Below are 20,749 nucleotides of genomic sequence, written 5' to 3' on the forward strand. Positions count from 1 at the left end.
AACGGCTTGACCCCGATATAGCCACGTTCTGCTTGTCCGACAGCGCCATTCCTTTGCGGGCTGATCCACTGCGCCGGGTCTTCACCTCGGGGGGGTCACGCAGCACCTGGGGGGCAGTTTAGGGACGCTCTTGGTGCAGGGTGATTTGGGGTCTTGTTGGTTTAATGCACATCCCGAGTGGATGAGATGCATTGACCAAGCAATCTTGTAGGCGCTAGCGACATTCACGACCTGGCCTAACCCAGTGGACGTCAAAGTCTGCTTGCCATCATTGATCGAGTGGTTGTATGCAAGACAGCCAGTTTGACTACAGTACTGGAGAAATAACCCATCTCTGGACTGCCTGAGACAGACCCCGTCGCTCGGCCAATCCTTCGACCTCACCACCTAGACCCGGACTCTGCATAAGTGTTAGACCAACCATTTGTTCTTCAGCAGCGTCCTCATCTAACGCCACTTATGAATGCGCTCTTGTATGTGCATGCCCATACTCATCATACCCATACCCGTGCCCATAGCCATGCCCATGCCCATGCCCATGCCCACCACAAGAGACACCTCTCTGGGCATCCCGCCCTGAACTGCTTCTTCCCCCGTCGCCGCCTGCCCTTGCTTACCCAACCTCCCGACACACAGCTACGGGCATAGGAAAGTCATCCGACGGCTCTAGCGATGATGGCGACAGCGAACCACTCCGGTAATGCAGCCACCCCGGCTCCTCTCGCCTCGAATCCCATCACCAACGGAGCCGACCACTATCACCATCACGACCACCGCCCAGCACCAACGCCCGCATCCGCCGCCAATGCTAACAACAAGAAGGCCAAGAGCAAGAAGGCCATGGATTCCTCCGAGGCATCCAAGCTGGTCGCTGCCAGGATATCACAGTTGGAGGTAGACAATGCCGCCGAGAAGGAACAGCAGGAAGAGATTGGTACGTCATGCCTGCTACTGTCACGCGACTGCTTCGCCGGATCACGGAGGGGGGCGGGGGCGGGGGCGGAGGGACGAGGTGGTGGAGGCAATCAGACCATGATCGCGACCACTCGACCTGCTCGCCAACCGTTTGCCCCTAGGGTTGATGTTGTTCCAGGTAGAAGATACATGTGCTGGACTTGTACTGACGCCTCCTGCTGCTCTAGATCGCGAGGTGAAAAAGCACAACCGGGAATTGCTCTCTGCAACAAATAAAATGGGCGATCTGGACAAGATCGACCATCTGACCAAGAAGTGCAACGAGCTATTCACGTCTATGAAACGGTTAGAACGCGACAGTGCAAGGAACAAGAAGCGGGCCGACCAGGTCCAGAAAGAGAAGGACGCTAGCCGCAACGAAGCTACCAAGCAGACCGGGCTCAAGGAGAAGCTTGAGAAGCTTTGTAGGGAACTCCAAAAGGACAACAATAAACTGAAGAATGACCACCGATCCCTGCAAGACACATACGCCAAACTTAAGAAGGATGGCGATCGGAGGACGGAAGAGATCTTGAAGACCCTTGAGGGGTACCAGGAAGAGAAGGACAACCCGAGGAAACCGGCTCTGAACGGTAAAGTCGAGGATCTGTACGTTGAGCATGGTTCAAGGTTTCCCTGGCTCTGGTCTGTTGTGCAAATATTGATATGTGGCATATTCTTAGGATCAAGGCGCGCTTCAAGTCCCTCATCGATCAATACGAGCTTCGCGATCTTCATTTCCACTCGCAAATGCGCACCAAAGAGATCGAAGTGCAATATCACATGGCTCGATACGACCAGCAGAAGAAGGCCGCCGAGAACGAGGCCCGAAAGTCCAGTCAGCTCAACTCCCAAGTCAACACGTTTCACAAGACGGAGATGGAACTCCGCAACCAACTCAACGTCTATGTCGAGAAGTTCCGCCAGGTAAGCTTTTTAGCAGCCCTCTATCCGTGCCAGTGGGCAAAGTGTTGACTTGTGCTTCCTACCGGAAGGTTGAGGACACGCTTAACAATAGTAACGACCTGTTTCTAACGTTTCGAAAGGAGATGGAGGACATGAGCAAGAAGACCAAGACGCTGGAGAAGGAGAATGAGAGGCTCAAGAAGAAGAAGGAGGTCCTGGAGGCCAATATTGCCAAGATGGCCCACGACGCCGATCAGTGCACGAAGGAAATCGACGCCAGCAACAAGATGAACAACAAGCTCAAAAACATCATCAAGCAGATGCAAGAGCAGGGCCGTGGTATCCCGCAGGGCATGCAAGGCGAACAGGACCTGGGCGACGAGGTTGATCTGGAAGAGGAAAGCGAGTACGAGGACGAGTACGAAGAGGGCGACGAGGAAGGCAGCGAGGGCGAGTTCGACGACGACACGGAAGAGGAGATCCACGAACCGTCAGCCCCTGTTCCTCGATCAACTCCTTACGGGCCACAACCACCCCCTGTGCGAGTTCCGACGAATGGTCATGTTTAGGTCGGGGGGGCGACTATACCGGAGGAAATAGGTTAAAGCGTATGCTCACTAGTGGCGAGTTGATTCGAGGATAGTACCCGCTACTGAGATTATTCGCACACACAAGGTCGGGTCATTGCCCGGCGCAGAACTCGTATTACTCAACTATCAGAGCCGTACGTAGTTGCTGCGAGACGACCTGACGTGACGGCCCGTGTGCACTCCTTTTTAGGGCGTATATTGTGGGTTCAAATAGTCCTTCAAAGCAAGTGCGCTTGCTTGCATTAGGTGACTGGCCCACACTATACTGACATGCCTGCAATACATATATACGTACAGTAGTGTGTATTATCCGCATACCAAGTCACCACCCCAAAAAAACCTTCAACTCGATTCATTGCTTTCATTGATTTGCATACCGAATCAGTTGGTTGATTTGGTCCAAGGGTATCTTACTCCGACGACTCTAAACTAAGTTTCGTTTCTCCCTTTGCACCGCCGGCCTGCTTTACCGTGCACGACCGCCGCCAGCCTTGGTAGATTTGCTCTTGCCTTTTATCCGTGCGGGACCCAGCTCCTGTCTGATCTCGTCGAGCTGTTGTATGCCGTTCGTCCAATCCTTGCGGACGTATTTCTTGTTGAATTGCGCGTAGCCACCGAGAAATTCGTCCAGCACGCTGTCGAAGTCGCCTCTCACGGGTCCATCCACTGTCGATGTGGTGGAGATGGCCGAGACTGAGCCCATGTCGTCAAAGTCTGGCTGGTACTGCTCCTCGATCTTGTCGAAGCGCGCATCCAGGATGCCGAGTTGTTCTGTCCGCACAAGGGACGACGAGGTCATGGAGTAGGACGAGTTATCCGTGAGAGCACCCTTGCGCTTTTTCCTCCGGCCACCGTTGGTGGTTGTGGTCATGATGGATGATTGGAGGTCTGATTGTGAAGGGGGTGCCCCGAGTTTCCGCGAACTGGTGGCCTTCTGGTCCTTTTTGAAGGCATTGAAGTCCTCCATCCAGTTCACCTTGTCGGCGGCCTCTGCTGCTTCCTCCTCGTTCATGATAACTGGTACCAGTTCTGGCGCTTCGTCGCCTGCTGCTGCTGCTGCTGCTGCTGCTGTTGATGATGTGCCGGCTTTGTATTCGCTGGCTGGCTTTGCCGTGTCGTCCGTCTCCCAACCGGCGTCGTCCATATCATCAAAGTCATACTCGTCAACTTCGTTGCCTTCTTTTGTGAGCTCGCCGAAGAAGTCATCCTCCTCGTCATTGTTCACATAGGCGTCATCCTCGAGGGCCTCGAGGGCTTCCCTGATTCTGGGGTCCATGTCCGGCTGGAAGCCACCAATAGCATCTGGGACGTCTTGCATGTCCTGGTACGTCTTTCTGGTCAAGTTCTTGCTCGGCAGGAAATCTTCGTCAAAGAGGTCCTTCTTCTTCCCGTCTCCGGCCTGGATATCCAGCTGCTTCAGTGCAGAGTCGAGGGTTTGCTGCTTGCCCTTGCCCTTTGCCTTGTTCCGGTTGCTGCCGTCGTCGGTGGCCTCGACGAAGGTGACACTGCCGCCCTGATTGCCATCGCCCAGGTCGCGCAGATGCTGCATATAGTCGTACTCGGTGTCGTCGTAGTAGACGCCATACTCGGCGGCCTCGCCCTCGTTGGCTCGAATCCTCTCGGCATCAACACCGAGCTCGGAGGCGAGGTCGTCGAGGTGCCTGGAAGACGGCTTCGCCTTGGAGGATGAGGCAGCGGCGGCGGGCGCATTCGTGGGGTTCAGGACCATGGACGGGGCGGACTCGTCGTGAATGAGGGGATCATTTTGAGGACGGTGGACCAGCGTGAAGTGCTGGGCCGTCTTTTTGTTGATCCAGGACTTTTTGGGCATATTGGCGATGGCTGGGTTCTCAGCAACAATTTCAAAATCCCCCAACAGGCGACAGAGGACTTCTATGAGTGGGAAGCGTTGGAATAAACCAGGAGAGAAGCGAAGAAAGAAAGAAGAAGAAAAAGAAGAAAGAGTAGTCGATTCTTCCTCCCACACTGTTGGGCGCTGAAGTGGGACAGGGTCTCAAGGGTCTCAAGGGTCTCAAGGGTCTCAAGGGTCTGGAGGGTCCTCTGAACTTTTTTTTCTCGTGGCAGCAGGTCCTGGCAGGAGGAGAGGGACACAGAGAGTGCCGTACATGGTAGAAATTCTTGGTGGGGTTATTTTTAGTCGCGGCCTGCTTATCGTTATCATGGGGCATTAGTGACGCAGCGTGGGGCCTAAACGTTGCTTGCAAGTCTCAGTCTCAGTCTCAGTCTCTGTGCAGAAGAAAAGAAAAAGTTCAAGAATTTGCCCCGCGGCAGCCCCGCCATTATTCAGCATAGAGAGGGCATAATTAATAAGGCAACTAGGCAGTATTGTGGCAGAGGGAAACAACGAAAGACACGATATTATATTATTATTACTCGTTCCTCCATCCACAATTCTAAGTCATCCCGCTCCAGGAAATTCTTTGGGCGATATTTTTCTTCCTCCCACCACTCGTCCAATAAGTTGAACTCCTTCAGCCCATTTTTCACTGAGTGCACGATAAACCATCGCCCATCATGCCGCTCGCAAAGTCGAAGCAGACCGTCGGGCTCGGCAACTCCCTGATGAACGATCGCTTCGGAAAGGGCAAGGGAGCAGATCGCAAAAAGGCAACCGGAAGCGTCGTACGAACACAAAAGGACACCGGCGAGTCATATGTCACCAACGAGAGGAAGGAGGCATCATGGGTCAAGATGCGCTCCGTCACACAGCAGTCCGCCATGGACGAGTTCCTCGCCACCGCCGAGCTGGCTGGCACCGATTTCACCGCCGAGAAGATGAACAATGTCAAGATCATCCATACCGACCAGCGCAACCCCTACCTGCTGTCTGCCACCGAAGAGAGCAGGGTCAGGGGAAAGCATGACAAGCACAGGAAAGCATTGAACGTTCCGAGGAGGCCCAAGTGGGATGAACACACCACACCGGAGGAACTCGATCTCGCAGAGCGCGAGAGCTTCTTGAGCTGGAGGCGAGGTCTTGCTGAGCTCGCAGAGAACAACGACCTCTTGATGACTCCCTTTGAGCGCAACCTCGAGATCTGGAGACAGCTCTGGCGTGTCATCGAGCGCAGTCACTTGGTTGTCCAAATCGTCGATGCCAGGAACCCTCTCATGTTCCGATCTGAAGATTTGGAGCACTACGTCAAGGATGTTGACCAGAAGAAGGAAAATTTGTTGCTGGTCAACAAGGCCGACATGATGACTGTCAAGCAGAGGAAAGAGTGGGCAAAGTACTTCAAGGCCAACAAGATCGCATACCGCTTCTTCTCGGCCCACCTCGCTAAAGAGCTCATTGACGCCCAAAACGCCGAGGACGAGTCCGACGAAGATGTTCAGACTGGCCACAGCTCAACCTCTGCTCAGCGTCCGGCGCCTAAGCAAACCGCCGATGAAACGTCATCCGACGAGGATAGTGAAGAGGGTAGCGAAGGAGAGGCTGATGCTTCCGCCGGCGCTAGCCTAGAGCAAGACCTTGACGACGAAGACATCAGAATTTTGACCGTCGAGGAGTTGGAAGATATTTTCTTGGCCCATGCGCCAGAACCCAATCCTGACAGTAAGTCTGGTTATTATATTGATTAGGAGCTTGGCGCTAACATAGACACACAGATCCGGACGAAAAATTGCAAATTGGTCTTGTTGGTTACCCCAACGTCGGAAAGTCCTCGACCATCAATGCTCTCATCGGTGCTAAGAAAGTGTCCGTGTCATCTACACCCGGAAAGACAAAGCATTTCCAGACAATCCACCTCAGCGACAATGTTATCTTGTGCGATTGCCCAGGTCTAGTCTTCCCCAACTTCGCTTCAACAAACGCCGACTTAGTCTGTAATGGTGTGCTACCCATTGATCAGCTGAGAGAATACACTGGCCCAGCAACTCTGGTTACCCACAGAATCCCCCAACTTTTCCTTGAGGCTATTTATGGTATCAAAATCAAGACACGACCATTCGAAGAAGGAGGCACTGGCGTGCCCTCATCCAGCGAACTATTGTCCGCCTACGCCAAGGCACGTGGTTTCCAAACTCAAGGACATGGTCAGCCTGACGAGTCGCGTGCGGCTAGAACAGTCCTCAAGGACTACGTTAATGGCAAACTCCTCTACTGCGAGCCGCCACCAGGATACCCTGATGCAGCTGAGTTCAATCGTGAGTTGTACGACTCGGCCCATCTCCCTGAGAAGCGTCGTGCCCAGCTCCAAGCGGCCATGGAGGCTTTGGAGCTACCAGACGATTCGTCTGTCGCGGACAGCGACGTTATCCCTCTCCCGAAGGCTGGTCCCAAGTCACAAAGACTTGACAAGAATTTCTTTGCCAGAAATGGAGGCAATGCTGGGCACATGAGCAGGCCTTTTAGCTACAAATATACGGAACAGGGCCAAGCTGCATCAGCAGCTGTACAAGGAAAGCCACTTAGTGGCCGAAAGGCGAAAGCTATGGTTGCATTAGAGACTGGCATGGACCCCAAAGATGTGCAAATAGGGAGCTCAAAGAAGCATTTCAAGGGTGGCGCAAAAGGCAAGAAGAAGAAGGCAGAGGATGATGATTAGTTGATTTAGATTTATCAGCATGAGGATGTGTGAACTAAATACCCAAAAAGTTGAAAATGCAGCACCTGTCTATATCGTGTTCTTTTTCTTCGGTTTTGGACTTGTGTAGTATGGCACTCTACACTCAGCACAGTAGGGATTGCTGGTAATGGGGATTTGCCTGCTGCAGCCTCCAGTACATTCCTGCGTCTTTTCAGGCTGAGGCTTTCTAGCCTTACTCTTTTCAGACTCAATCTTTTCAAACCTACTCTGTTCAGACTCATTCTGTTCAGATTTAGCCTTGTCAGACATTCTATTGACTCGATTATCTCTGGAATTATGTATGCCAGTTGGTTTGGCTCTTTTCTTATTGCTATTGCCGCTGGATATTCGAAAATACTGATAGGTATCTACGGAGAACTTCACCTTTATATACATCTCAACCATATTTGATACAATGACAAGACGTATTATGTATTATTGTCTTTGTGGATTCCCTTGGACTTTATGTCTTCATTTTGTTTGTGATACTTCTCGTTGTTCCGACCGCCTTGTCGTGAAACGACAAATCATTGTCCTCTTTCCATGATGGAGGAGAGCAAACACAGCGATGCAACCCACCACTACCTTTTCGATTTCTTTTCTTTCCTTTCTTTTTTTATTTCTTTCTTCTTACCTGACTATCGTAGCCAATCGGCTACATTGAACACGTTCTCGACTCTTTGCCAAGGTTCAGCAGCTCATAAAGGAACAGACAAAACATTTTCGATCTACAACAAGCCTGAAAGAGTCGATAGACGCCCCCTCCCTTTGACACTGTCCCAAATAGCTTCCCGTACCACCGTCCGCCAGATCTTTCTGGAGTGCCCAGCAAGCCCTTGGTCCAAGTACATACTGGAAATGTACTGCATTGAAGACGATATGCCACTATTGAAAGCTTTTCAGATTTGAGGGCACGACAGATGTGTCGGCTCTTCCATATCAAATAGGCATTCACAGAGACATGAAGCCAGATGGTAAGCACGGTAGGCCTGGTCTCTCCGACGACTCTGATCCCACCCCCCTGGGACTTCTTCCCGGGGCAGCGGCAAAGGTGGAAACTGCGGATTTACTCGACAGATGGAGGGAAAGGCATGGTCCGAAAGACACCACATAGAGCGCGTTTTTTTTTTTCGGAACAAGCAACGGGAGTTGAAAAACGTTGGTTACCCGTATTATCTTGGCGTGTGTGACTGGGGCCGTAAATGAGTGTCTCGCCGTCGGTCTCGTCGATGTTGGACCGGCTGTCCCGGCCCAGCGGATTGCTACGCACTATGGTTGCGATGTGTATAGATGGATTCCAATGTCTGTATACTGGAAAGTAACTATATGACCGTTGGATTGCTTGTGGCATGTTCGGGACGATGAAGTATATTGAGGCGACCAACAGATTTCTCCTAGATGGATGTCAAAATTTATGGAAGCCTACGTACTCCACAGGTTCTGCGCCAAGGTGAGGTAGAAGGGGAATGTTCGGGATCACCTATTGGCCATCGGCTTGTACATTGATGGGGAGGGCGTGGCTTACAATTACACCTCCGACATTTGTTGAGATGTTATGGATTAGTCTATATTAGAGGTCTTTGGTGAAACCCTGAAATATATGTTGGACTACCGGTGTACCATTTCAGACCTTGTGGCAAACAATCTAGATATCGACCTGATCCATTATCTTCTAGGCAAGGGATCTAACATCGGAGGAGCCACAGCTGTGAGAAATAAGCTCATTTTGCAAAGTAATGCGGTCGAATGAACAGAACAACGCCGCTCCATTGACTCTTAAACCACACGGTTGGAGGGCCGTCGCACGTCTTACGAGGAAACACAGATTGAAAAACAAAAATTGGCCGAGATAGTACGAAGTAAAGGATTTAGAGTCCAGTATTATAATGGTCACAAGACATCAAGCAGTTAGAACGCAGCGCCCGGCAGATACACGCACGAGATTTTGCGCAGTCACATAGACTCTAGCCACTACTTGAAAGGCTATATAACTGGCTTTCTGTATCATTCAAGTCAGAGTAATGAATGTTGAAGACGAGCGAGGCCTTGTCTACCGACTAGCAGAGCAATAATAAGCACAAGAGCCTAAACCTTTGTGCAATCGACGGACTTTTTGTGAATATTTATATCGAATATTTATATTAGAGACCCGCGAGTGGGCCTGCCTACATCGTCTATCGAACGCCTGTGATGAAACACCAGCATCACAATCTGCCCCTTTGGCTATGGCCGGCCAAGACCGCTCGAGCACGAGTGGCATTACGTTGTCTTGACTGACAAAATGTTCCTCTTGTAGGGCTCATGCAAATTCGCATTCATGTTAGCATTGAGAATCCCCAAGTTACAATTTTGGTTCCAGTAGCAGTCAAGAAAACCGTTGCATACAGTGATCGTCCACATCGCGCAGTCATACTCGGCTCTATGCTGAATCACAGCCGCACCCATATTCGAAGACATATTAATCAGAGGATGGTCTGATTATGTCAGGCCGATTAACAAATTTTTTCTTCATTGCCGTAATAAACTTACAGTCATCGAAGGAATCGAACGGTTCTAAGCAATCGTCCTTGTGGTCAAAAGCGTTGAACGACCTAGCGTCGTTTGAGTTGCAATGCTTGTTGCTTGGGTGTGGATCATCAACCGTCTCCTGGGGAACTGCATCGTCAGCGAAGAAGATGGAAAATCGAAGGATTTAAATAGATGGGTGTTAATGTAATATCTTTTGCGGCCACGTCGGTTTCTTGTGTTCAGCCTCTCAGTTCCTATGACCCTCTACAGTCATATCTGTCGCAGAGCTGGGCCTAGCCATACCTTTGCCGTCACAGAAGTTCCGAGTCGAGGCTTGCTCGGAGCCTGCGTTAAATTGTAGGCTTCAAAAGATTCTTAGAGGTAGCATCGACATTCATCTGGACTAGGCTCTTTAATAATATATCTGTATGTTCCGTAATCAGCCCACAAAGTACTTTCTTTTATCTGTGTCTTCGGTTAGCCAGTATGAAATAAATCATATCGAGACATTCGTTATATTGCTATCGTTTTTGATAGTCTTTAGTATGGCCACCTACTTTATCAGCACATACATAGCTTGAACAGCGATAAGGACAGTGTGAACGACTTAGACTGTCCGTCAGCGATGAGCTCATACGCAGTTTGGCAGGTGAAGTGGCACGGGATTGATTCGATTTTTTTCGGATGGTTCGTATCATAAAATGAAACGGCAGGTTTTGCCATTACCCGGTGGATAGAGGCCAGGATCTTTATCGTCAGCATCAGATGAGGTCTATGTTCTTTCGAATACATTTCTGGCCCCCATCTTGAGAGAAAGCGTTGCAAATGTACAGTATAAAACGCGTCCAGAACTGGCTTGAACGTGACTAGGACTCGATGTATCGCACTGGGTCTCTCGTATATCAGGGTCCAGTTTTGTCCACGGAAGCGAGTGCAGATTTGAAAGATCATAGTCTGTTGTAATGTTATAGTCGATGTGGCCAGCTGAGTAGGCACTGCCATGCTCTCTGGGGTCGCACGCGTTCATCCTTCATAGCAGATTTTGCGTCAGCGGATCGATTTCATTGAAAGTGTAATTGAAGACAACACAGGAGCTCCAACTTTTTGAGTAGTGGAAGGATATGACTTACGCATAGTCCAGGACGTGAATGAACTCGTGCTCCGTCATGATTACTTCCTGTGAGAACTCCCATCAGTCCGGCGATTCAGTCCTAAAACTGGTAGCGCCATAATGCGGCGGTGGTGTTCACAGGATGGATCTGATAGGTAGGTCTCCAAACCGAGTGGGCCAGACATATTCGGTTTTAGAGCACCGTTTGGTTGTAGGTTTGGCAGAAAGCCACAATGTTATTCTCGACGTTAGGCAGTCGCATTGGCTTTGAAGTAGTGACGTGAGAGCCTCGATAGATAGGGACGGCCGAACTAATATACCAATCATCCTTTCAAAGTGCTAAGTGATCCAGGACGTAAGTTGGAGACCAAGCGTATTCCGGTAGGCGTCGGTCGACTCGTACGGAGAACAGTAACAACCCTTAAAGCGTCCTTCCTCGCCCTTATTTTTGTTCTGATTCCAGTTAGAATGTACCAATAATAACCTACTTTTATTACGTACACTAGAAAAAAAAAACTCTATTGGTCTCCCTGGTCATTATAGTTGCGGTAATGCAACGTGTACTCTTCTTCGGGACACTGCTCGATGTATTACCAAGGACCTTGATCGAAAGCCTCATTGGTGCATTTACCTATAAGTTTTCAGTATGAGAATTGCCCAAGGTGTATGTAGAATTGGCACTTGCCGTTTTAGACCATTGCAATTATTGCAGACAGGTTCGTCCTTCTTTGGATAAGGCTCAGGTTCGCAGGGTCATCCTTCAACCAGGGGGTTGTGCAAATTCAGACATCAAGGTCGATTTTCGGGCTGCGGCAGGAATCTTCACTGTGGCACATCTGAGATTTCCACAAGCTGGTTCATACTCGGGGCATTTTTTTGCCGTTGTGGTCATAACCGCCGTCGCAGCCGCCGCCGCCACCTCTGTCTCTACCTCCACCTTCTCCAAGAGAAAGAGATATGTACAACAAGTAGACTCGTCGACTATGATGATGATGAGTAAAAGAGCTTAATTAATGGACATGTAAAAGAACATTCCAATAACTAGTAATGAAAATAATAGAATTGATTGAGCAAACTTACAAAGATCTCGCCTGCTGGAAATAAGATTTGAGTGGTGGTTGCAGTCTCGACAATGGCTTGATCACCGACGTAACCGTGACAGAGCCCTGGGCAGTTATAGTAACCTCATGACTAAGGCTAGCGAGTTTTTGTGAGACCAGTTCGCGCGAAAGACATGGTATATGTCCCACCGTTTGTGGTGTAGGTGCTAACAGCAGCTTGAGTTACTGTCAGGGTACTCTATGGATGATAGTGGCATTTGTTTTGGTAGAGTTAACCTTGATATCCGTGTTCATCAATGCCTAGCATTCTGTTAGCAGTTGAAAACTAGTGTGCTCTCCGTATGCCTTAGAGTACATGGACAATCTCTCATATTTATTATTACACACATCTGATCTGAGCTGAAGCCCTGACGCCATGAGTCAGAGCATCGATAATGAAAGTATCACCAGTCAGCCAAACAGAAGGGCTCGTGAGTTTGTCTCAATTAGACCATCACTGCCTAGAATCGGAGCAGCAGAGTGCAGAGTAGAAGGCCTTCAAGGTCCCCACATAATAGTTGAGAATGAAACCGGCATGGAAGAAGATTATCTTCGATGATTGAGTTACCATTTCTTAAAGCAAGTGTGGTGGGAATGAACAGCACAATAATTGCTGTTCAATTCGTTAGTAGCGACTAGCCTTGCTTCGTAACGTGAAAAGCATTTGTATCGCTATTCTCCGAATTTTCCAATCTGACTAGCTGCAAAAAGAAGTATCGAATTGTAACAATATCGGATGCTTGTGTGTCAGTCTATGGTTAGTGGTTCGTGTAAGTAGCATGAATAGTTACCTTTGATTACAATCGTGACAATTCAGAATATCAAGCCACTGATGAAGGGGAGTGTAGCAGTCGTCGTACTTTCCAAATTCCAAGAACAATTGGATTAATTAGGAACAGTCCTCTTGCCTTTTATCAACTTCAAACTTTCCAGCTTATGCGGATCGTCCTTTTTAATCTTCATCGACCCATCGGAATACTCCTCATATCTAGCACTCATTATGGGTGGTATTGCCTTTTCACTCAAAGACCCTCGCGGCCTCAATACGCCCCGCATGCCACCGAATGTATATCGTCAAGTTCGTGATCATTGCCATTCGGCGTTGAGAAAACGATTCATGGCGGTTGCCTCACCGATTGAAGCGCCAGCCAAGAAAGACTATGGCGATGTGGATGTTTTCGTGGCATGGGACAAGACGCAAACTCCGCTGGGCAACTTTGAGGATATTGGACAACTACTGGGCGCGCCGTACGCCAGAGTCGATGATCTGGTAAATTGCGAAGCGCAATTCGCCGTTCCTGTATGTACGGAATCCCAAATACATGAGCATCGTGACGAATATATCTATGAAGCGACCACTTGCTTTGACTTAGCTAACGTGACTATCGTAGTGGCCAGAAGGCCTGGACGAGCCAGACGGCTCGGTATACGAGTTGAATCTTCGTTATTGCCAGATTGATTTGCATATCTGCCAGAGTATTAACGAACTCCATTGGATGCTTTGGTACTACGCTCACGGAGATCTCAAGCCGATGATTCAAAACATGATACGGCCTTTCAATATCACCATTAGCACTAAAGGACTATTCTTGCGCATTCCCGAGATCAGGAATGGCTCAAAACGCATATTGATAACCAACGAGCCCAGCGAAGCACTCCGACTACTCGATTACGATCCGTTCGATCCAGCATGGGAACACGAGTTTACGAGCATAGAGCAACTATTCAAATTCACGACAAAATGTCGTTTCTTTGGCGGATTTCATCACACCGAGCTTACAGGAGAGGATGGCAGGATCATGGCTGGTGAGTTTGATTCGTTCTTGCATTCAAGATATACTTAGTAATCCCTTGCGCCTAGTTCGTGATGTATTTAAATCATGGGTAGCAGACTTCATCCCGACCTGTGTAGACAGCCACACGGAAGCGTACATGACGAGTGATCAAGTTCGTGCTATTATCTTCGATCTGTTCCCCAAGACAAAGGCCGAGTACAAATTAGCACTCCTAAAGGCAAAAAAGCGCAAGCGGAGCGATCTTATAAATCACACTATCAAGCCCTGCATTCCACTTATTGAAGGCATGACTACAAAGTGGCATAACGTCGCAAGCACAGCGTTAGTGGAAATCATCATGGATTTAAACTATAGTCTAGGCTTCGCACCGACAAGGTTGCTTCGTGACGTCAATGGGAACTACAACGAACAGGAAGTAAGAGTTTTTGTGAAAGAGGCTTGGAAGTTGGTTGGGGATGCGGCTTGGGATCGACAGTATGGACCGATGTGCAAGTATGGCCAGTGCCTGGAAAAGAAGGCTAGTGAGGCAGAATATGAGGGTGAGAATCGTTCAGACGAAGAACCGCAAACGGAAGATGACGATGAAGGGATCAAGTTTCCATCTCGACCTGAAGGCTTTCGTCAGACATGGTATGAAAGCGATATGAATGATATTTAAGGGTTCGTGGACCGATAATCTTACATATCCTCAATTAGTAGATAATAAGGAATTTTGAAAGGCTCTACATTATAACCAAGACCGTCTGATGTTATTGACGGAAGTAATGTCATCAAATCAGGACGTTACACTCGTGAGGGTGACGAGGACAGTGCTTTCGAGACCATATATTGCGAAGACAGCGATGAAGAGACAGGAGGTCTTTTCAAGAAGCCTGATTATCGTGACCATGACTATTCGAAGCACAGCAGATTGGACAATTTGTTACCGAAGAATATTGACCGATGGATGGATTGTGTAAAGCAGAAGAAGGGGAATACCATCGATCCAGACTTGTTAGAAGGCTTGAACATGTGGGCTTAAGGGGTAGTTGCGCTAGTAACACAATGTAGCGATATACAGAGATGGGACAAATTGTCTTCAAGAATATGTCGCTGACGTGGTTGGCATTGATAGCACGTCCTTATAGGCTTCAATGTTCCCGAACCCTCAGAGAAGGTGCTGTGATATTGCGGAGATGAGGGCAGGTTGAATAAACTTTTTTAGCACTAATATGATAACATCACCCGGATTATGAGAAATCGGTTGGTGTAATCTGTCAGCTACATATTCCATAAGCTGTTTTGTTTGGATTATAGTCGGCCTAGCTGGCCCCACCGGCGTCCTCCGGGACCCTATACTGCACGGAACGGAGCCGAACACGTTATCCGCAACATCGGCCGGGATGCGATAATGATGACCCCGCCGCCTTATCGCAATGGCACTGGCCTCCACAACTAACCGTGATCGCTGAAATTTTCTTGCTTCGATATCGACACGTGTGTGTATTTGTTTCTCTGGGCAATCTAGATTCTAATGAAGCTTGGTAGGCTACTGGGAATCACCAACAAAGAATGGCGGAAAACATCAGCTCGGCAATAAATTAAGTAAAGATACTCATTTTCATCCTTGACGACCCCGGCAAAGTCTGGATAAGCATGACAAGCTTCGGGAAGTAGTCTAGGACGGGCTGACGATTTTCTATTGGCTCCGCACTCCCTCTAGCAGACCTACTATCAAAACAGCGCCCTGTGCAATTGACCTCAGATGGAGCTGATAAATGCGCCCATGATACGTATTTAAACAGCGACGTGGTTTTCTGCAACACAAGCGCAAAGACACCCCAAGTTGAATGAGCCAGCATTGGCAATCAACACCATTTTCAAGGCATGAAGGGAAAATGAAGCAGTACTTTGGGAGCTACCATATTCGTTGCGGAAGGATAATAGCCTTTGCGTCTCCATGACCGGCGATCCGAATGGCTTCATACCTGCCAAGTAGCTACCACAAATCCTCGCGAGATGACGTCAGTCATTTCTCTCAAAATCTGGACATCCTGGTCACAAGTTGGCCTCATACTGAATCGTCTCGCGGTATAATGCCACAATAGCAGTTCGGAATAACGAGCAAGAAAAAGACCATTCTTGTCGATACCGCGCGTGGTGATCACATCGATCAACCTGCGCTAGCAAGGGGGTCGATTTGAGGTGCAGCGGTTGATGTCACTGATCCAGAGCCTTTACCCAGTAATGATCTCTTTGCGGAAAACACGAAATCTTCTGATATATCCGTGTCTCCCTCCAGCTGACCTGGTTGATGCCGCAGAAATACATCTCAATGCAACGACCAACCCACGAGCACAGGCATGTCAGCTGGTTGAATATCCATTACTGGGACCGGATCCTCAACATCCTAGAGACCAACCTGGGGAAGCTGAGTCGCACTGAGGCACTAATGAATGTTGTGAACCGAGAACATCGCTACTGAGATAACCATGGTACTAGAGGTATTATTGTAGGGAGCATGGAGATGGGTCGCTCCCGGGGCGTGTAACAATAAAGTCATGTCGAGTCACGATATTAGGGTTTACGCTAGAGTCCCTCCGCTCAATGGTGTTGGTATCAAATAAACAGTGGCACATTTTGGTGGTTCATAACCCGCGCAAAAAGCTGTTAGGGACCATGGGGACTTGAGGTATTTCTGCTGTCATAGCTTTCTTATAGGCTATGTAACTCCTATGATATATGCTTTGAGATTTAGGGATTATGACTGGAATGAGAACATGACAAGTGATCAACGTTGGGGAAAGAAAAAGAAAATGGAGCCTGAGCCATTTGGGTGTACATAGTTACAGCGGAGCGTCCCCGCCAGCCCGCGTGCTCGTTTCAAGGCCTAAAATTTAAGTAGGTACACTAATAGTCGCTGAAGAGTTTCAGAACTAAGCCCTCAAAGCCGACAAGGCAAGTGCTTAAAAGGCAAAATGTTGCTCAAGGTTCCCGGAAGCCCGCCACCCCCCACAACGTCAAAGGCGCAGCACGAGAACTGAGAAGGGTTTCAATATGAAACTCTTTCGAATGTAAATGAAAGCTTCCAGTTAGCTATGGAATCTAAGGTTTTGGGTCTTCGTGTACCACAGTACTCAAGCGTCACAACCAATTCATGATCTGATAGTCGCAATTCGCAGCAGCCAAGTACGGAGCACGATTTCGTAGTCCATGACCGGCTTACGCACTTCTACCCGAGCCAAGCGCTGCAGTTCCTTCGGCCTTCTTGCCCTCTAGTACCCTCTCAGACTGGTCAGCTCTTCAAACGCCGAACGCGACTGTGATCCTTGAAATGTCCAATTGCAGAGTCTATCTTCGGGATTATGGTGGTCTACTTAAGAAAAGGCCCTCGGTCCGATTGGTGTAATCCAGCGGCGGACGTACATATACTAACTACAAGCGTAGTTTTGGTGCCTGTGCATTGCCAAGGGTGAAGAAAAAATACGCCAACTGCCGATCCGTAAACTCTACCTGGGGAAGGCCTTGCCATTTGAGGAAACGACGTCACCCAGGATCTTGGAGAAGGTATGAAAGGCTGACGGGTTTGGGCAAAGAGCTGACTCGCGGTCAACTCCAATACCCCGATCTCTAGTCTTTTTATTATTTCCAGGCCAGAACAGACCGAATTTTCAACCGTCGCAGTAGCTTGCAGGTATTAGCGCTGCACGTTCACCGACTCACTACTATGATAAATGCTTGAAAAGCGTGCGATTTCCATGGCGCTGCCACTGGGAAGTGTTCCCGGGGTGGAATCCTCAGGTTCAACATCGAACAGATTCTCATGACTACGCAAATGACTCTTGACCGAAGCAACCACATGGCCAAACACATCTACACACTGAGCTAAACACAACAACCCGGGCTTACACGCGCTCAACTACTGTCATACCCGTTTCGGTCGAGCGCTGTACGCAACTAGCAATAGAGTATCGACTGCGCTGTCGATTGGTTGTTTGGGATCTGGGGAAGAATCGTTCGCACAGCCATTAGTTCCTGCAGGGGCCAGCGAGTCACCAATATCGCATCGACGACATCATCGAGGGGTTCGAGAAGGAACCAGAGGCAGCGCGGCAGTCCGAGACTCGGACTGCTCTCTAGATGGGGAACGATGCCAATGGATTTCTGCTACCATCCTGGTATACCGCTGAGCAACCAAGTGATCTGGACCTCAACATTGCCAGTATTATCTGGGGCTTCTCGTTAGCATTAGCAGTTTTCACACTCAACAAAGGAATAAGACAGAGTTGGAAGGCTCACAAGAGAGGCAAGCTATGGAACAACACCTATATCATTATGGTATGGGCTGAGTGGTTTGTCTGCGTGGCCATTTCTATCATCTCATGGCTATATTTGAGCCCCAGTCTAAGTATTCTGCCCGGCTTCTGGATCTTTTTTGGATTATGTAAGTTTCCTTCTAACTACATCTTGCATCTAAACTAATGTGATCATCAGTGTGTCTATGGGTTATCCAAATCCAGTGCATCCTTCAAATCATAATCAATCGAGTCCGGCTCCTGATGGTTGATCAGCGCAAAGCTGATTACTTAAAATGGAGCGTAGCTATCTTCGTGGGCCTCATCAACATCAGTGTTTTCATCATATGGATACCAGCCCGTCTTGAGATTTCTCAAAGATGGATCGACATCAACAACTGGTGGGATCGTGCAGAGAAAATTCTTTTTGGTCTATGCGACATCGGTTTGAATCTCTACTTCATTTATCTTGTGCGGTCAAAACTTGTCGCGAACGGCCTGAAAAAGTATGAGAGGCTTCTTCGGTTCAACATGATGATGATTTTCCTCTCTATGTCTATGGATGTAAGTTGCTAGGCTTGGTGTATTCAATCTAACCTAAGTGCTAATATATTCATCCAGGTGGTCCTTATTGGGATGATGTCCCTGCCTAACACTGCAATCTACATTCAATTCCACCCATTGGTGTACCTCGTTAAGCTGCACATTGAGATGAATGTTGCGGAGCTCATTGCAAAGATAGTAAAGGCCTCGAATGATCTCAACGAGTACAGAAACAACAACCAGAGCATCCAAATTACGAATTCGAACGGCAACACTCCCAATTCCCATGAAGTGACGCGAAGCGGTGGACGGTCAAATCTGAGACAGAAACCTGCATTTCAAACGGCTTTGGGAAACTCTGGCCTTGATACCGCCATCAGCGGCAAGTCCGCCGCAACAGATGGCTCTTTTGACAAAGGTCCCGACCTTGAGCTCGGATGGTATGTAGGAGAAGTTTGGGCCGATACAACTACCAATGACGAAGCTGCCATCGTATGTGAATCCTCAACGAGCAGGGGAACGACCGCGGTTGGAGAAGACGATCTCGATGGAGGATTGGAGAACGAATCGGCGAGTAAACCGACAACTACACATGCCGGGACGTAGGGGAACAGTGATAGGCTTTTTCATGATTTTCTTGATGAGACTTAGCGTAGCGTGCAGCAACATAGTACATGACCTCAATGAATTTATACGATATCTTGTTAACGTATCCGCGCCAACACCAGAAATATCTACAAGACTCTTATGTTCTCCAAGACAGGAGCTTTGACAAAGCTCTGGCTGCAAGTTCTTGGGTGACGTCCAGGGGTTCGGACTTTCTAATTAGAACAAATACACTTTACGGAATTGCGCCGTTGAAACCTATGGCCTCTTTTCTCGTTGTTTTCCCTGCTGTCATGTCTCGGAGGGCTGTAAGCTGATTATCTAGGCTTGTGGAAGCTCGCCAGATTAAAAGAAAACAGAATCAGGACGATCTCACCGAACGAAATTTATCGGAATATCAAGTTACATGATTGACTGTACTGGGTACTATGGTTGTATTATGTAATAAAGCAATTCTAAATTGTCGTGTTGCTTTACAGACTGGAGACCTACCGTTACATTAGCCATCGGTCTCCGGGCCGTAGCCTTCTATGCCTTCAAGCGCGTCGTCAGTATCCTGCAAAACTTGAACCACCCAATCCACAAATCGGAAGTCCTGTGGGACCTCGATGCCGAGGAAAAGCTTTGCAGCCAGCAAGGTAGGCGACACTCTCGACCAGGATTCGTACCTCTCTGCGTGCTCGACCAGCTCTGTCGGCAACGACCCGTTGAGCTCGCCATTCCCATAGACGCAATAACAAGCGCAGGACGGGCCGTGTTTGAAGACGCTCCCGGGGGCGGGCTGTCCATCAGAGACGTGGCGTCGGATCCTCGCCAGCGCCAGTGCCTCGCGAGCATCGACTTCCCTGCTTCCTGCAAAGAGATCACGGCATGCTCCACCGCCGTCGCTGCGGTTGCCGCTTCTGCGCAACCCGCCGGCCGCGTAGTGCGACCAGTCCAGCTCGGGATGGACGTCCCACACGGCGGCAGTGCCGCCGGCCGTCAGATGTGCGCCGCTGGCGAGGAAGCCCATGCAGCCACTGGCATGGTTGACTATTTTGTGCCCGCGCTGGCCCACGCGACCACTGCGCCGAGTCACTATGCGGACAGCATGACTCCTGTCCTGGTATAGATCGGCGATGAGCTGGGAGGAACTCGACCGGGACACCATGGTTGCAATGATGTAATAATCCGTAGAACAATCGGGAGAAGCACATTCAGCAATGGAAAAGAGGTTTTATACCTTGGCATGTAGCAAGGTCTACGTAAAAGGAAAGGGCTGGATTGGGAAGGTATCTGGTATGAACTTGAGCTTTGTTTTCTGACAAAGACGGCTAGCAAACAGGAACATTGTCCAGTTTGCACCCTTGTTCTCACTGATACGATAGGTATCTAAAATGTCAAGGACAAATGATCATTTGATCAAGGTAACGCAGGATCCAAGAAGCAGTTGAAAAAAGAAGAGTTGCTCGGTAAAAATAAAAATAAAAAGCCACGTAGCAAAGCTCGCTCTTGGATCGGCCGGAAAACCGCTCATCGAAGAAGAGTCAAGACATAGGTCCTACACCAAGACCCTTCTGGAGCCTCGTTTCGACCAGGAGGTAAATGAGTTTACGGTTTCCCTCAGGGGTTTTTTACCATATACATCATACTCCTGTTTCCCACAAACATATGGCATGCGTAGACAATCTGATTCAAGTATAGCGGGACGCGATTAAGTGACTGTCCCAAGAGTCCTTTTGGAAGCTATACACGGACTGCTTGGTTTGCTCGACGCCAATACAATTTTG

General features: G+C 48.9%; 7 protein-coding genes across 7 annotated transcripts; 4 read left to right on the forward strand and 3 right to left on the reverse strand.

Annotated features, from left to right (window-relative positions):
• Positions 1 to 675: 675 nt before the first annotated feature.
• BKA67DRAFT_657095 (myosin-like coiled-coil protein-domain-containing protein) lies at positions 676 to 2,429 on the forward strand (the record flags this gene model as incomplete). Its single annotated transcript, XM_046107056.1, has 4 exons — positions 676 to 934; positions 1,143 to 1,563; positions 1,638 to 1,881; positions 2,001 to 2,429. The coding sequence occupies 4 exons, from the start codon at positions 676 to 678 to the stop codon at positions 2,427 to 2,429; spliced, it is 1,353 nt and encodes a 450-aa protein (XP_045959403.1).
• A 487-nt stretch (positions 2,430 to 2,916) lies between these two features.
• BKA67DRAFT_657096 (Low temperature viability protein) lies at positions 2,917 to 4,281 on the reverse strand (the record flags this gene model as incomplete). Its single annotated transcript, XM_046107057.1, has 1 exon — positions 2,917 to 4,281. One exon carries the CDS (start codon positions 4,279 to 4,281, stop codon positions 2,917 to 2,919), a length of 1,365 nt encoding a protein of 454 aa, XP_045959404.1.
• Positions 4,282 to 4,985: 704 nt separating this feature from the next.
• BKA67DRAFT_657097 (putative ribosome biogenesis GTPase Lsg1) lies at positions 4,986 to 7,021 on the forward strand (the record flags this gene model as incomplete). The annotated part of the gene is made up of 2 exons (XM_046107058.1): positions 4,986 to 6,027; positions 6,081 to 7,021. 2 exons carry the CDS (start codon positions 4,986 to 4,988, stop codon positions 7,019 to 7,021), a joined length of 1,983 nt encoding a protein of 660 aa, XP_045959405.1.
• A 5,740-nt stretch (positions 7,022 to 12,761) lies between these two features.
• Positions 12,762 to 14,578, forward strand: BKA67DRAFT_657098 (uncharacterized protein; the record flags this gene model as incomplete). The annotated part of the gene is made up of 4 exons (XM_046107059.1): positions 12,762 to 13,061; positions 13,153 to 13,567; positions 13,623 to 14,187; positions 14,320 to 14,578. The coding sequence occupies 4 exons, from the start codon at positions 12,762 to 12,764 to the stop codon at positions 14,576 to 14,578; spliced, it is 1,539 nt and encodes a 512-aa protein (XP_045959406.1).
• Positions 14,579 to 14,739: 161 nt separating this feature from the next.
• BKA67DRAFT_559579 (uncharacterized protein) lies at positions 14,740 to 16,962 on the reverse strand. The gene has a single exon (XM_046102410.1). The coding sequence runs from the start codon at positions 15,396 to 15,398 to the stop codon at positions 15,138 to 15,140; it is 261 nt and encodes an 86-aa protein (XP_045959407.1). The 5' UTR covers positions 15,399 to 16,962; the 3' UTR covers positions 14,740 to 15,137.
• Positions 16,963 to 17,676: 714 nt separating this feature from the next.
• On the forward strand, positions 17,677 to 18,980 carry BKA67DRAFT_534081 (uncharacterized protein; the record flags this gene model as incomplete). Its single annotated transcript, XM_046099797.1, has 3 exons — positions 17,677 to 17,980; positions 18,031 to 18,395; positions 18,453 to 18,980. The coding sequence occupies 3 exons, from the start codon at positions 17,677 to 17,679 to the stop codon at positions 18,978 to 18,980; spliced, it is 1,197 nt and encodes a 398-aa protein (XP_045959408.1).
• Positions 18,981 to 19,479: 499 nt separating this feature from the next.
• On the reverse strand, positions 19,480 to 20,130 carry BKA67DRAFT_534082 (uncharacterized protein; the record flags this gene model as incomplete). Its single annotated transcript, XM_046099798.1, has 1 exon — positions 19,480 to 20,130. The coding sequence occupies one exon, from the start codon at positions 20,128 to 20,130 to the stop codon at positions 19,480 to 19,482; it is 651 nt and encodes a 216-aa protein (XP_045959409.1).
• Between the last annotated feature and the right edge of the window lie 619 nt (positions 20,131 to 20,749).

Source organism: Truncatella angustata (assembly GCF_020726525.1).
Source record: "Truncatella angustata strain MPI-SDFR-AT-0073 chromosome Unknown BKA67scaffold_3, whole genome shotgun sequence".
Lineage (NCBI taxonomy): Eukaryota > Fungi > Ascomycota > Sordariomycetes > Amphisphaeriales > Sporocadaceae > Truncatella > Truncatella angustata.

What these genes read in the sequence shown, in the direction of transcription:
- BKA67DRAFT_559579 (XM_046102410.1), bottom strand. Translation starts at nt 15,398, where the DNA reads ATGCTGGCTCATTCAACTTGGGGTGTCTTTGCGCTTGTGTTGCAGAAA.